This window comes from Saccostrea cucullata, unplaced genomic scaffold (genome assembly GCF_032062105.1).
Source record: "Saccostrea cucullata isolate Sc308-1 unplaced genomic scaffold, CSIRO_AGI_Scuc_v1 ctg231, whole genome shotgun sequence".
Classification (NCBI taxonomy): domain Eukaryota; kingdom Metazoa; phylum Mollusca; class Bivalvia; order Ostreida; family Ostreidae; genus Saccostrea; species Saccostrea cuccullata.
This window is the reverse complement of record NW_026926599.1, coordinates 229,614-245,950: the sequence shown is the minus strand read 5'-3', so window position 1 is coordinate 245,950 and position 16,337 is coordinate 229,614. Positions and strand designations below refer to the sequence as shown.

Here is a 16,337-nt window from a genome sequence, read left to right as displayed (position 1 = left end):
GCTGACTTCAAAGCACTGAATATTTTCATAAGTAATGACGCCATATGTACGTAATGACGTCACAAACATGACGTAAATTTCAGTTTTTTATGAAATTTACAGAAAAATGTACATTTTTCGTCGATATTTTGAGTAAAAGTCACCGAGCGCATGTGTGTTCAGGATCAATATTTTGATATAATATGTAGAATGATAATATCAATGAAATATGTCAATATTGTTCCTGAACAAACTTGCGCTCTATAAATTTTAAAGCTAAAATTGTTGAAATTTTGTCCATTTTGTCCTCTTTCTGAAAAAGGATATAAAATCGGACTAGTTTGTGACGTCATAAAAACAAAAGTTGTGAATACACTGCTTTGACACTATAATTTTTTCTGTTGATTTGTATTTCTCATACAATTTATTGAATTCAGCACATTTCAGAAAGTTTTAAAAATTTGACTTCTGTGGGGGCAAATATATGCAATATACCGCATATAGTTCTTTGATCATTCCTCTAAACGATTTATTTTCACTGTTTTTATGGAACTATTGTGCGAGTAAAAATCTTCACTAAGAAGTTCTGTTATTGGGTAATAGATTAAGGTAACTCAGTTTACCGATAACGATTAATATTCTATCGATAAAAAGAGTATTGATACATTTTATTTTAATAGCTAAAATTCTCAAAGAACCATGTTTAAGCGTTGCAGGAACGACAACTGTGAAAAGAGAAATTACGTGCATGTGCACCTTCTTGCAAACCAAAGATTGATCGCTTTCTACTGCAGACAATCATAATAAACTTTAAAATATTGACACGTCATTGGAAGTTTTCTTCTTTCGGTTTATGAACATAAAACAGTATATGAGGTCATCTACGGGGAAAATCTTTTTTGATCTAGCTGGGTTTATTATTCAACAATTTTATAAAGGAAAGCCTGATCTCACAATCTTTATAGCGTAAATAAATACGAGAGTTGTTCAAAAATTACGCGGACTCTGCCATTATTTACCCTAACAGAAGTCATATACTTAAACTAATGAAGTTTTACAGAAATATGTATCTTAAAGATTCCAATAAACTTGGGCAAAATTTCTGCATTAAAAAATCCCCTAAAATTATCGCTGTTTTGATATTGCTGATGGAGAGGTACGGAGCACGAAAAAAAAAAAATGAAACAAATGCATGTGGAATTCAAAGTTTAACTCATTAATTTTTTATAAATTCGCTATATTTTTTTCGACAATTGTAATTTTATGTATTTTTATGTATTTTATATTGTTCTGTTACTCTGTATTTAGATCACTGACGTCATATTTGGAGTAAAAACAGAACTAGATGCTGTCATGAGACAGTAATACCCGCACTAAGGTGTTTGCATCTAAACACACACCCATTTGTATTGTGCTTTCAAAGGAAAAAGTTAAAATAATTCTATAATTTACACAGTACATGTACGAGGGTTGTACGATGGTTGTTCGAAAAGTTCGTGGACAACTGTCATGTCTTTTTTATTTGACGTCATATGGTATTCCAAAATCCAACTTGGGTAGAAATATTTTAAAAATAAATCCAAATGATACGTATTTTTTTCTTCAAAATATTACGATTTATTCAAAACTTATCCAGATTTAAAAAATGCAAAAATCGGGTAGCGGAGCAAGTCAAAATTTAGCAAATTACAAACAATACACTAAATAATGTCCTTAGTCATATTCTCCGTAAAATGAAGCAGAATCGAAAATCAACCTAGTGTGTGTCAAATTAAGAATTGTTACATCGATTCGTATACCAAATTAGGGTTTTTTTTTTATTTTGTTTTATTGAAAAGAAATCAACTTGGGAAGATAGGTAGTCCTTATTGGAAACGAAAAAAAAAAAAAAAACGATGACGTCTTAGAACTTCACGGAGCAGCAGACAACGATGCAATTTTGTTATTTTCTCAAGAAAAATCCTGAATAAACTTTAAAAATGTTGAAGGAATCAAGACAATCAAGCGAGTTTTGCATGTGTGTACAAATAGTACAGGCAGTGTTTGAGTGACAGAGACTCTGTATCAGATGAGGATGATCTATGAAGAAACATTTTAACTGTAAAAATCTGAACAAACTTTAAAAAGTTGGAACGTCAAGGAAAGACATAAGCGCTTCAGAATTACTTATCCTGTGAAAGCAGAGTTAGGTAATACAAGAAATTAAAACCTTAACAAAGGAAATTATACAACGAGATCAATTCTTAATAAAATAAATGTATTAGAAAAAGGATTTAATGAATGGGTATTGGAATATACTGTGTGAAATATATAGTGATAGAATCCTTTAGAAATTTTTCGCCGCCATGTTTTGACGTTACATTGCCGTTAAGTGTGCTTCGCGGGTACAAAACATGTTAATATTAAAATGAAGTAAATTGATATTTGTTAAATCGAATGGAATGAAACTTCAAACATCAACAAAACAAATATCTTTACATATTATAATGTTCTAATTTTAAATTTCCAATGAATGATATAACGAAGATTGACATCGTCCACGAACTTTTCGAACAACCCTCGTATGTTTCAAATTGAGCATAAAATTCTCAGGTGACCATGTGACCTATGAGCCTCATATATGTATTTCATTTACTCATCTCATTACCAGTCTGAAATAAAGGAATTTAAATTTTTAATGATGTAAATTAGATTATGTTTTATAGTTGACTACATAATTTGTTATTTCGTTAATATTAGGTCTGACTGTCTGTTTGTCTGTCCTCAGAAACTTTAACCTTGTCCAAGTTTTAAGTGGGTTGGGCTATACACATGGCTTTTACAATTCAAAGATAAACTCCTTGTGACTGACTAGACCTTTTATTTGAGTACCACCAATTTTTATTATTGATCTCTTGACCTTGACCTTGGAGTTTGACCCACTTTTACAAAAAAAAGATACCAGACTTTTTTTTAAAACTTGGCTTAAGTTTTGAACCGTTGGTGCTATGGCTGACATGCTTAACATGTGTACTCATTTAATTTCATTGTGAACTTTCAACAGGTATAAATATTTTTGAACTTAACTCTTGAGTTTGACACACTTAAAATCTTTAAGTTTGACAATAACTTTTTAACAGGAAGTACTAGGAATTTCTTATTTCACATGTGTTTTCCTTATGACAACACTTTCCTTTTGATACCCAAAATTGAAACCCATGTTCTTGTCCTTGGAGTTTTACTTACATTTGAGAAAATTCAACCTTTGCCGTAAGCTGCATCAATGTTTCACAAACACATCTTGCCTTCATTATCTTTAAGTAGTGGTGTCTTCATATGAGTGAAAAATTCTCGATCGAGAGAGATGTTTTCGCAACAAACAAACAAATTAATTAAATAATCACAAAAGTATACAATTCATGTACATATTTTTTATTCAATAGATATACTGGCCATATCTCCTGTTCTCCCTTGAATCAAAAATGATGATATAAATGTTTTAAAAAACTAAACATTAAAGAAAAGAACACTATTGTGAGCTCATAGACATTTGTAAATAATAATTGCTAGTATTAACATCCGCCACTCAAATTTCAAAAAGTCTTATGTTAAATTAAATTGTCCTGGGTATTCTTTGTAAAGTAGATCAAATGTCAAGGTCAAGTGAATTGTAACACTGGTATTTTTCATACGTTTTATGACAATGAATGCACATGCTAATTAGCCTAAAGTTACCCCTTTATTGTCAAAAATATGCTGTATATTGGCAGTTTTTAACTTTTAAGTAAAGTAGGTTAAAGGACAAGGTTACAGGTCACGAAAAAACGAAGGACTGTGAAAATGATGTCTCCTGAATTGACGGAGCACAATGCTTTTGTTAAATTATGTGTATTGCTCGATACATTACCAACATAGATCCAAAATACGCATAATAAAACATGTAGTAAACTATGATATTTGTGATATTTGTCTAGCACATAGCTATACGGAAGATTATCTACGAAAACTTTATCCAGACTTTAAAACATGTGATTAAGAGAGACCAATAAAATATCGTCACAACATGAATATAATCCACAAAACTATTTAAGGAGGCTGGGGGTCAACAAAATAACCACAAATTAGCCACCAGATTTAACATATTTTTTTTAGATACGGTATCTTAAACTGTCAACTATCAGTTGGCAAAGAAAAAATTCATACATTTTAGTTTAAAAATTTGATCACTTTTGTATATCTTTATTATGGAACTCTTCCTCTAAAGGACATCGAAATAGTGTGAAAATGACTGCAACCCCCAGCCCCTTTAAGCGTTGCATACATTGTTATTCATTTTTTTATATATTGCAAAAGAACGTGGAAAGTACAAAGACATGGTTACGAGGGTTGTCCCAAAAAGTCGTAGACAATGTTTATATTTTTTTAATCATGCAACCAATGCTTACCAAATTTTGCAAAGACATAATGTAGTCAATGTTCTTTAATATTGTGAATTTTTAAATTCATATCTTTCATATTAATAATATTAGGACGATTTATATGAAGGCCGATAAGGCCAGTCGGCGCACGGAAAAAATTCGGAATAATTTACGCATATAACTATTACATTTGCTTTTATTTCTATGGTACTAAGTAAAATGTTGAACTCAAATTTAAATCAGTGAAACCAGAATAAAAATATTAATATGATGTCAAAATTTCATATAAATATCATTAGAAACAGACGATTGGTGTCATGATTTTCATAGTATCGTTGAAATTGAGTTTGATGAAAATGACGTCGTCAAACGCGTAGTCGGCGCACGGAGATTTAATAAATTGTGTTGGATATAGTTAATATACATCGGATACGGGAAAAAAAGAGTACAGAAGTGACATTACACACCATATTTTAATAAAGAAGTTATTTTTAAATTGCACGTTATTCAATGAGAGTTTTTCTTCTGTACCGAAAATAGTTAATTATGGCATGTAAGACGTAGAGTACTGTTTGATAAACGCAGACAATCTGGAAAAATCTGGACCGCGAAAGACGTCAAACAATTTGTATTATCTGCTGCCTACAATGTTAGGCGATTTTTCGACTAAATTTCGACTGAATTTTGAATCTGCTTAAAAAAAAAACAAGTAAAAACCAAACGGACAGTATTGAATTTAAATATGTCCGTTAATCAAGAGTGGTCTATCACTTAAAAATGATATTGAATGTTAATACCCGCTAGTGAAGCAGATAAAGAGATCGTGACGTTATACGACACGTAATTTACACTTGCTTTCGTGCGCCGGTGTACACTTATATTCTTTCTTTATTTTTTCATAATTTTCTTATAAGATGTGATATCATCATGATACTTGAAGTGCATGATCATAAAATGTTACTCTTTGCTATGACAAGGAAAGAAATTTAAAAACGCAAAGAGAAACAAAACTGTTTTACTTGTCTACGACTTTTTGGGACAACCCTCGTATATTATAAGTACGAGGGCCGTTAAAAAATTACGTGGACTCGTTGCACGGAAAAACATTTGACGATATAATCGGGCAAAATGTCAAACATAATATAAAAGAATCTTTACTTAAATGGTCTTCCAAATTTCAAAATTGCTAATTGAAGTCAAATTTAGAGATTTTCCTGGAGCAGTAAGTTTTTCACAGTGATACGTGTATCATCAACTAATTCATATATATTAAATATATTTCTTATTATAAATTTATTACAATTCATATAAATAAATCGGTTATTAAGTATTTTAGATATTGTGCATTAAAGATGTTTTGTTTCCTCTATTACTGCAGTGATAGAGGAAGCAAAACATCTTTAGTCGCAGACGTTTCAAAAAATGAACGAGTGACAAAAGGAATCAGTTTTATTTCGGGATATAATTTTAGGAAATAAAGGGGGTAATTTTCATTTGTTATAGATATTCATTGTTTGAAAATGTAAACTAATAGACAGAATGAAAAAAAAAGTGTTGATTATTCGAAAATATAATTTATGCTTGAACGCAAGTGTCCTATTATTTACTTTGTTTTTATTCGGCACCTTATATTTACATTCACTGAATGTGGGATATTTTATTTCTGATAAATTTCAGGGCTGTTCATGGATCTGTTAATGAAAATTTGCAAATAACCTGCATATAGTTCCTGAACAATATCTTTTCCATCAGTGTAACACACAGTAATGTACACACATGTATCAATACTGAAATATTGAATGTTTTTCCCCTATTTTATATGTTTTTATGCAAATATGAATACGAACGATAAAATATGTTCTTTGATTGTTAGTATAGAAACAAAAGTTGTAGCTATTACAGAGATAAAATAAATGAAACGCTTTCACAGGTTTAAAAAATTGTATTTGAAATTACTTGTTTGTTAAAACAATACTTAATGTGATATGTCTTTTAAAACAATCGGAATCACAGTTGCAGATCAGTGAACAGTGCCTTTTATTTATGTTTTAATGTTCATTAAATCTTACAATGAAATAGCTCTGTTCACAGTTATGTTGTTTTTTATCAATTCAAACAAATGATGTTAACTTATTACATTTATTTTCCCTTTTGCAGTTACTTGCTCCGATCTGGGTTTTAGCTGTAATATGCACAGTGATGAGCCACTGAATGATAAAAGCTGCAAACAGTAAGACGCATGTTATCAAGGTGTAAAAAAAAGGTTTACATTCTAAACGCAGGTAATGAATATTAAAATCAAGATAATAATAATAATGTAATAACTTTGTAATTATTGATAACTTTATATCAATTAGGTATCTGCATTTAAATTCAAAATGTTAAACTTAAATGAATAGATTTTAGTATCTGCTTTGATTGTTGGATGTTTCAGTTTTCATCTTATTTTAAGACCTTTTTTTTACCTCTCCTTTGTCCAGAAGAATATACACGTGCGTTACAAGGCACTTTCAAAAAAAATTACGCATTTTGAAAAAAAATTCAAGTGCATTAAATTGGGAATAAATCAACGCATTTTGAAAAAAATAAAATTTCTTTTCAAAGTGCGTTTATATCGACCATATAAACGCACTTTGAAAAAATGTATATGGCTTGGTCAATCTTAGGTATGAAAAATAATTAATTGAACCTGTTTGATAACTTTTCGGTGATGAGGTCACTTTAGGATGTGAAAGTGAGCGATTTTGATTTTTCCATACTTTGTAATTTCCCTCTCTCTCTTAAATGTTTTACTGTGCTTATTTTTCCTAGTTTGCATGCATGATATGCACTGAAAGTTTTCAACGTCATAATAGTTATGTAAATACATACATTTGGGTGTAGCATAGGCATCGGTACCGGGGTGGGGGGGGGGGGGCTTAGCCACACAAATGTTTTGCAAAGACATACAGAGTATAGGCATTGGAAATTGGGGCTTATCTAAGGGAAGGGTTGGTGGGGGGTATCCACTTTCAATTTGCTACCGACGGCTATGCACCATGTATAAGAAAAAAGTGTTGGGCTGAGAGACCTTTCCTCGTCTTCTCATTGTTTTCAATGAGGTTAGAGGTACTTGGACACAGATTTGAAGTTATTTTTTTCTGTATAATATTACGACTTATATATTTTAATACTATTTCACACAAAAATTATTTAGAAATCTTATTTCATTTAAAAGTTATTTAAAATTTTGATTGACACGTCCTTGCACTTTCACAAATTTTAATTTTATTCTTAATCCTTAGGAAAAATGACAATACTGTTGTGTATTAATGAAAAATATTAATACTATACTTCAGAAAATTCAGAGTAGACATGTTCGAAAGCAAAACAAACACACAATATATTGTCAGTCCGTGCAGTTATGGTGAGCAGACTTTGGCGATTTAACGCACCCGGTGAATCGTAAGCACCAAACAATAACAGGGCTCTTGCCTTGTTTACAAAAACTGTGTACATAACACGAGAGTGCTCGATTTGCTAAACTCTGTACACAACTGAATGACGATACTTGTGAAGGAGTTTTGCTTTCTAACATTTCTACTTTGAATAAAATTATTTTTTTGGATTAAAGTTTTAGTATTTCTCAATAATACACAAAAAGATTGCCACTTTTCCTAAGGATTAAGAATAAAGTTAAACTTTGTGAAAGTGCAAGGATGTGTCAATCAAACCCGCCAATAGATTTAAAGTTTTAATATCTTTTTAATGAATTAAGATTTTTTTAATTTTTGTGTGAAATGCCTATTGAAATATATAATTCGTGATATTAAACAGAAAAAATTAACTTCAAATCTGTGTCCAAGTACCTTTAAATGAGTGCATGTAAATGAAAAAAAGTTTTTCAAAAGATTTTTATACAAATTGTTTCTCCCATTTACTAAAATCTAAGTCAAGAATTTTTTTGTTCTATACATTTTTTTTCAAAGTGCTTGAAATGTCCCCATGGTAAAAGAATGTTTATGTACACTCTTAACGCACTTTGAAAAATTTTTTCAAAGTGCGTTGAGTGTGTTCAAAATTTAACGCTCTTTGAAAATTTTTAAACTTGATTCTGTTTAATTTTTAAGAATAAGGCGTATCTACAACCACGTGGTATTCTTAGCTTGAGTTAAATCTTCCAAAGACAACCTGTCGCAGCATATACTGTTTCATCTATTACAACGAATAATCGTTTAATAGTCGGAATTTTAGACTTGCACTCTCCACAAAGTTCTTAACATTGAATTCTATTCTATTAAAATGGCTAGACATTTTAATAGACGGGAGAAAATCAGAAAAAATCATAAAAGGAAGATCTTAATACTCTTTACTGCAGATGAAGAATGTATACATAACTTATGAGAGTAGCTCGCAGAAATATGTACTTAATTTATCAAGATACGAAATTAATCGTCATGCATACTCTGCACTTTCCAAAAGCTTGAAATTCATACCAACTGTAAAAAAAAAAGTATCAAAAAGTTATTTTAAATGACTTTGACGAGTTCGCCAGAAAACTCAGATGCAAGTATCACTATGATAAGGGAGAAAACTCCCCTATGCATACTTTCAGAAAACTATCGGGTCACAAACCCCCCACTCGCTTGTTATACCCTAGAACAATACATTGACAAAACGAAATTAGATTGATTGATTGATTGAATATTGTTTAACGTCCCTCTCGATAATTTTTCACTCAAATGGAGACGTCACCGTATGCAGGTGAAGGGCTTCAAATTTTGACCTTTACTCGGCACTTAGGGTCATTAATTGAGCAGTGAGAGATCTTTATCGTGCCAATGCCTGTCGCTGACACGGGGCCTAGGTTTTTAAGGTCTCATCCGAAGGACCCGCAACTTTCACTTCAAAGTGCCGAGCGCATGGCAAAGGAACAGTTGCTACCTATTTTAACGACTAGGTCAGTCGCGGCCAAGATACGAACTCACGACCTCCCAATCACGGAGGGAGCGCTCTACCGACGGAGCTACCGTGAACGGTCAAAACGAAATTAGAACTATTATCTATCCCAATCAGGAAATACACAGCAATACTTCTAAATTAGAAAGAGAAGCACCTACTTCTCTGAGAAACAATAACAATATTGTTATCAAAAAATGCGGAAAAATTTAAGCAACACAATTGTTATTATGAACAAAGACTTATATATCTCAGAGGCATTGCGCCAATTGCAATCCAAACATAACATGCAAGATGAAAAACCGAACTTAAACAACTTGCATAAAATGATACAAAATAAAATCACTGAAATGCACTCCAAGGGAACAATAGATAATGAAACATATCGCTTTCTATGCGATAACAAACCCTTATTAAAATGTGGTCATCTTTATTGCTCCCCAAAAACACAAAATTAAAGATAATGTACGAGATGCCCTCATGAAAGGCCAATGCAGCATCACGCAGGTACCACCTGGTCGCCCAATTATTTCACAGTGCGATACGACAACACGGAATATAGGCGCTTACTGTGATTATTTCTCATGCCCATAGTACAAAAACAATCAACATATATTAAGGACACTTCCGATTTTATCAACAAAATAGAAACCCTCAAACTTCCAGCAGACGTGTTGATGGTTACATATGACGTAACTAGTATGTGCACTAACATGGAATTTGACGAGCTCCTCTCTGCCGTCAATGAAGCATATTAAAGCACTAACAAGCCACAAAGAGACATCCCTTATCCAGATGTTGAAGATCTTATCTTCTTATTAAAGTGTTTATCAGAAAACAATTACTCTGAATGCAATGGAAAATACTACAAACAAATTAAAGCCTGTAGTATGCGTGCGATACCATTCCCTGAAATCTCAGAAACAAATGTATCAAATCACAAATAATATTATGTCAAAATTCAAATTCGCCAACCAAGTTCTCTAATGGTAGATATAGAGATGATGGGTTTATAGCCTTTAACGGCACAAAAGAGGAAATTCTAGAATTCTTCGCTATCGGCAATACCTGTCACAATCACTTAAAATTCACCTTTGAAATCTCAGATGAAAGTTCTTGACATCACAATATACAAAGGAGAGTAAAGTCCTCGATAAACAATCATATGTAAAACCAACAAATAATTTTCAGTATTTACACAGAGAAAGCGCCCATAGTCCTTCAGTATTTAAAGGACTTATAAAAAGCGAATGCATCAGACATGCAAGAAAAACAAGTGATTCATCTATTCTGACAACCATCTTAGCAAACTTTAAGACACACTTCATCAAGAGAGGTTACTCTGATAAGGAAATCGATCCCATTATCACTGAAATGGGCAAAACAAACAGAAAAAGTACTTGCATGAAAAAAAAATCATGAAAGAAAAACGGCGTCAACCCAAATGTTATGATTACCAAATACAATCCATATATCAAAGGTTTAAAAAATCCCCTTCTCAAACACTGGAACATTTTGCAAACAGACACAATTTGCAAAGAATTATTTATCGATGAACCAATAATCGCCTACAGTTAACACAAAAAAACATTGGCGAAATGATAATTAAGTCTCGCTTACAATAGCTTAAGACTAATAAATAAGGTGGGCTTTAGATGATGGCGGGCCTTAAGAGCAACAAATCACATTTCTCTTTAAAAACCGCCAAACATAAGTGGTCTAGAGTGTCGAACCCTTCTAAATTTACGACAGGTTTGGTTGATTGATGTCTTTTTCAAAACCAAAAAAGATGTTTGTGTGAAACGCTGATGCCCCCGTATGGCACACAGCGAAGATTAAAGTTATTTCGTATAATCACCAGTGTTAGTTTGACTTGTCCGGTGTGAGGGAGCAGTGTGAGATTTTTCTGTCTTACACTGTGTATAACTTCGCCGCGAACGATAACGTAAACATTCCGTCTTTATGCAAAGAAATTGTAACAATGTTAAAAAATATTACACATACCTAAAATTTTGTAATTTAACTTATTAATATAAACTTATTTTCATTCAAAATATTGTCGTTTTTTTACTTTTTAAATGGCATTATTTTTAAATCGCGAAATGATTCTTCTTTTACGCCCTCGGAGAGAAAAGTTTTTTATACCCAGATTTTATCTATCTAATTAATTTACACGGGGTTTAATTTAATTTATCAGTTTACACTACGTGTAATCCATTTTCAGGAACGCTGACTCCGATGGTGCATTTAGATTTTTAATAATTTTATGGAAAATTAAAAATATATTTTTAGCCAAATCATGGCGACGTCATTGACAGGCCGTTATTTTGGATAAAATAATGCAAGAAAAATAATCATTCATTACATACTCATGCGGGAATAATGAAATTCTACCTCGGGGCCAAGATTCAGGGTCTAGGACTCGGCAAAGCCTCGTCCTAGACCGTGAATCTTGTCCCCTTGGTGGAATTTCACTATCCCACACTCGTATTAATGAATGATTCTATTATTCTTAAATGTAGATTTAATATACTGGTACCCAAAGTAGGGTATTCTCAATGGAAATACAATCGTGGCATATGAAAGAAGTCCACGGTTAAAGTTTTTTTCATAAGTATGCAAATCTTTAAGGCAAAAAGGTCATGGTAAGTGGTATCCAATGAAAAGTCTTGTCACAAAGAATACATATGTTATGTATGAAGGCCCTAGCCCTAACCTTTAAGAAGTTATGGCCAAGATCAAAAATTGTAAGACGTAGATCAAACTCCAAGGTCTAGGTCAAAGCTATTGATTTCAAATGAAAGATCTTGTCACAAGGATTAAATATTCAAAGTATGAAAGTACTAGCTCTAACCCTTAAAAAGTTATGATATGGGTTTGATTTTTTTTTAAAATAAGTCAAACTCAAAGGTCATAGGTTAAAGTTCTTGGTAAACAATGAAGAAACTTCTCACATTACATATGTAAAGTATGAGATCACTAGCCTTGAGCATTCAAAAGTTATGGCCAAGGTAAAAGTTTTTTCATAAATACTGAAATCTCTAAAGTCAAGGTCAAAAGGTTATAGTGTTTAAAAATCAATAAAAGTTTTTTTCCCACAAAGATTACATACATGAAGCATAAAAGCCCTGATATATACTGTTCAAAAGATATAGAAAAAGTAATAGTTTGGTGTTAATATGGGTCAAACTCCAAGGCAAAGGTCAAATACAGACACACAGTTAGCTAGACGGACATGACAAAAACTATGTATACCCGAAACCTCGTTTACGGGGGCATAAGAAATAATATTAATATCGAATATTCTCAATCATTTGATATTTAACCTTGAAATCTAAATGCAGCTTAAATTAAGGTCAAGATCTAGTAAATGACTTTAGACTAATTTTTTGGTGCTAGATCCATTATGAATCACAATCAATTTCAACTTCTTTTTCCCCTATTTTACGGCTTTAACAGAGTTATGTAGAAAATAGGGTATTTTCATGGAATTCAATTCATTTTAAAATGATATGAACAGTAATCCCGACGTCTATTTTAATTGATATGATTTGAAAGAGGCTATGAACAAGCAAATTACCGTTTTCTGGGAGACGGTAAGCAATTTAGATTTTTTTCCTTTGCCGAAAATGAAAAAAAACCTCCCATATTCATGACGAGTTTGCTTAATTTTTCAGTGAAAATGAAAGTTTAAAATATGGTTTTTAATCTTGTTTCCTACAAGTTATGCCTCGAAACACCTTATTTGACAACGCTAAAGTTATAGAGCATTATTGATTAAACGAATTTCTTCTGAATTTTGATAAATTTGTGGGCACCTTTTATTTTCTAGACCTGACCTGAAGTTTGATGAATTCAGGACCTTATGTACTAAGTTAATATTAATATATTGTATATTCTTTTTAGGAGTTCCTTCCTCATAGAGCAGACGTTAAAATGAGAGACTGGATTATTGTATGTTTTTTTGCAATGCTAAACTTCAAGGTGCGAAGTATGACTTTGATTCAATTATTAAATTTGGGTTGTTTGTAATGTGTGAAGTAATGACGTAAAGTGAGCATAAATTTGAAGCAAATAAATATCACTTCTAGATTAAACTTTTATTTTGTTTGCAACTCTGCTCTTCTTATCAAAAGAATGGACACCATCTCTTATTTGCAAAGAAAAACATTATTATTCAATAGTAATGCAATAACATTTCTATACTTGATTTAATATTTTTTAATGAAGGGAATTAAATCTGTCAGAGATTTGCCTACCGGGGCAAAAATTGTGCAGACATGTCCAGCGGCAAATAACAAGACAGCTTGGGAGTTGGCATCTAAAGGACTTGGTTGTAGTCTTTTTGGGAAAATTTCCCGTAATAAAAAGCTTTATCATTGCCTCCCAAGCAGTTCACTGAATGAGTATGTCGAGTTTTGTGGATTCACTGCTCCAATGGACCCAGGTTTGACACTCTTTTAAATTATTTAATTAGTCTTATGCATTGTAGCTAAAGTACACAAAAATAATGTCTTAACTTTCTTATTTTTCAAATTATTTTCCTAAATGTTCTCACTAACTGAATTTCTTAATTTTAATTAATGGCATATTTTAATACATAACTGTATATATTTACATCACACACATTTTTTCATATGATTTGAATAAGATTCAAAGCACACAATTATGGACACTGAGTACAGGGTTAAAGATATTCGTGTTAAATCGTTGAATGCCGAAGAAGTGCAACTCAAAAGCGAAGATAAAAAATCACGCTAAATAGATCAGAAGTTGTTATGTTGGCTCGTTCGTTATGCACTATAGTCTGCATCAAGTATAATAAATGGGTCTCAAAATGAAAGTTACATTTGCAGTCAAGACAAAGAGTACAACATGTAAATATAAGCAATGGATTAATATTTTTTTAAAGATATCGTCTCATAACTGCAACGGTGTGTACGCACGTTACCCAATTTGCTTGCACGCACTGTTGCAGTAATAAGACGTTATCAAAAAATATCGTTTCATTGCTTAAAATTTTTTTTTTTTTATTCTCTTTCGAGAATTGCAACAGTTATTTACTGGCAAAAAGTAATTGCCAAGAAACAGTAAGTTTGCTCTGTATTTAAAGAGAATGTTTCCTCATTGAAGAAAAAATCTATTTGATTATAAACTGACGAATAGCATTATGACGGGAATGGTTATTTTCAGTTTGTGGTGCTCCGCATCTGTGTTTCAATGTAAAGCTTATTTTTATCTTTTTACCCAAAGTCTCTCAATACTTTGAGACCAGAACCCTAAGAATAGATACCGTTATTTAAAGTTCGAATATTGCAGTGAGACGAGGAAACCCATTCTTTTGCTTTTGACAGATGAGACTGTATAAACCTAGATGCATGTTACAGTAGGGGCTGGAGCGAGAAAGATCCCGCACTGATAATGTTTTGGGTGCTGAGTACATATCTAAATTTTTAGCTATCCACCGGCAATATGAGTTAAAAATTCTCGATGGAACGTTAAACTAACAAATCAAAATTATTATTTACTCGGAAAACTTGACCAATTAAGGTTTATAAACGGTCACAAGAGAAGGAATTAGAAAAGGAAAAGGTATTAAAGAAACACAGAAAGGAGAATGTTAGCGATGAGTGAGGATAAGGAAAGTGGAACATTGTGATCATTATTATTACATTTCAGCTCTACCCTATTGGATTCATATTAAGCGGCAGATTCAATACGGTTTATACGGCGAAAACACAGAATAATCCCATATTTTCATAAACAACCGATTTGGGATAAAGTTCCACGATCAATGGTTTAATTCATTTTTATACCTTACACCATAAATCATAAGAATTTTTAAACCTAAGTGTAAAATGTGACCATAAATTGGATTTTACAAATGTAAAGCGCGAATATTTTGCTCTTTTGAAGTAAAGAATACAAAGTCCTCTTGTATGGACACATGCTGTAGTAGTATTGTTTAGTCTGTTTTTACTTCCCTTTGATAACATTTTTTTCACTCACACTGAGATGGCCGCTATATATACATGTTTTAATACAAAAGTCAAGTGAAAAAAATCAAAAAAAGGGGGGGTTGTTTACATGTAATAAGTGTACTTTATATTAATTTTTAACTGCTTTCCTCACTTAAATACTTACTGAATTGTAAAGTTTTTTGTGACAAAGATTTCATTTTGATACTTACATACATGTATGCATGTTTTACCCTACGTATGAAAAAAAATGACAATGTGTTTTTATTTTGAAGGTTATTGTCCAGTATTTCATTATGTTAATACGAGCGGAAAAAACAGCGCTCCAAGTTACTTGAACTGTTCTACATTCTCGTCGGGATGTCCAAGAGAATTTTACTTCTCCAGGGACGTATACAAATGTAAGCAATATTTCATAGCTTTTCTCGTTACTGAAAACCCTAAAATGTTTTTAGATAATACAGGATGTTGTTTGTTGAAACTTTTCCTTGAAATATTCTGTATTTGTTGTAATGTTAATCCATTTTGTTTTTAATGCATTATTGGTATTTCAATTAAGTTATGATTTTGTGGTTTGTTTTCCCAGATCCAGAGTGTCTTGATATTGACATAAGTCACGGATGTTTTAGAGCAGACAACAATTGCACGACAGATATGAACTCTACAAGGTAAGTTAGAAAATCATGTTCACATGAACATTATGAAATGGAAACAAAAAATCTCCCTACCAAAAAGATTAAAGTTTGGATAATCTAATGTTTCTCTTCAAGACACATTCATATAATCAAGAGCTTTTAATCAGTCACAGATTAACTACTATCCTTAATATATGTTCATTAACTTAGAACCCGGTGATCTTAAAACTACCAGGTATATTTATAATTGATTAGGTTAGCACTATGCCAACAATATTTCAATTTCATTTGAATTTTTTTTTTTTAAATTTTGCCTTCTACTTGCAAAAGTCTCTAAAGGAGTTAAAAATTCTAAATTCATCGTTCATATTTATATGAATTCGTCTTTGAAAAAAAAATGAAATGTCTCT

At 31.8% G+C, this 16,337-nt stretch overlaps 1 protein-coding gene across 1 annotated transcript in view; it reads left to right on the top strand.

The window, feature by feature from the left end:
- Nucleotides 1-16,337, top strand: part of LOC134272207 (uncharacterized) — a 77,823-nt gene that overhangs the window by 4,464 nt on the left and 57,022 nt on the right. Inside the window, exons 2-5 of the mRNA XM_062754453.1 lie at nucleotides 13,221-13,298; nucleotides 13,545-13,761; nucleotides 15,568-15,693; nucleotides 15,879-15,960. Coding sequence (XP_062610437.1) covers nucleotides 13,251-13,298; nucleotides 13,545-13,761; nucleotides 15,568-15,693; nucleotides 15,879-15,960 — 473 coding nt within the window. The 5' untranslated portion in view covers nucleotides 13,221-13,250. The remainder of the gene's footprint in view (nucleotides 1-13,220; nucleotides 13,299-13,544; nucleotides 13,762-15,567; nucleotides 15,694-15,878; nucleotides 15,961-16,337) is intronic.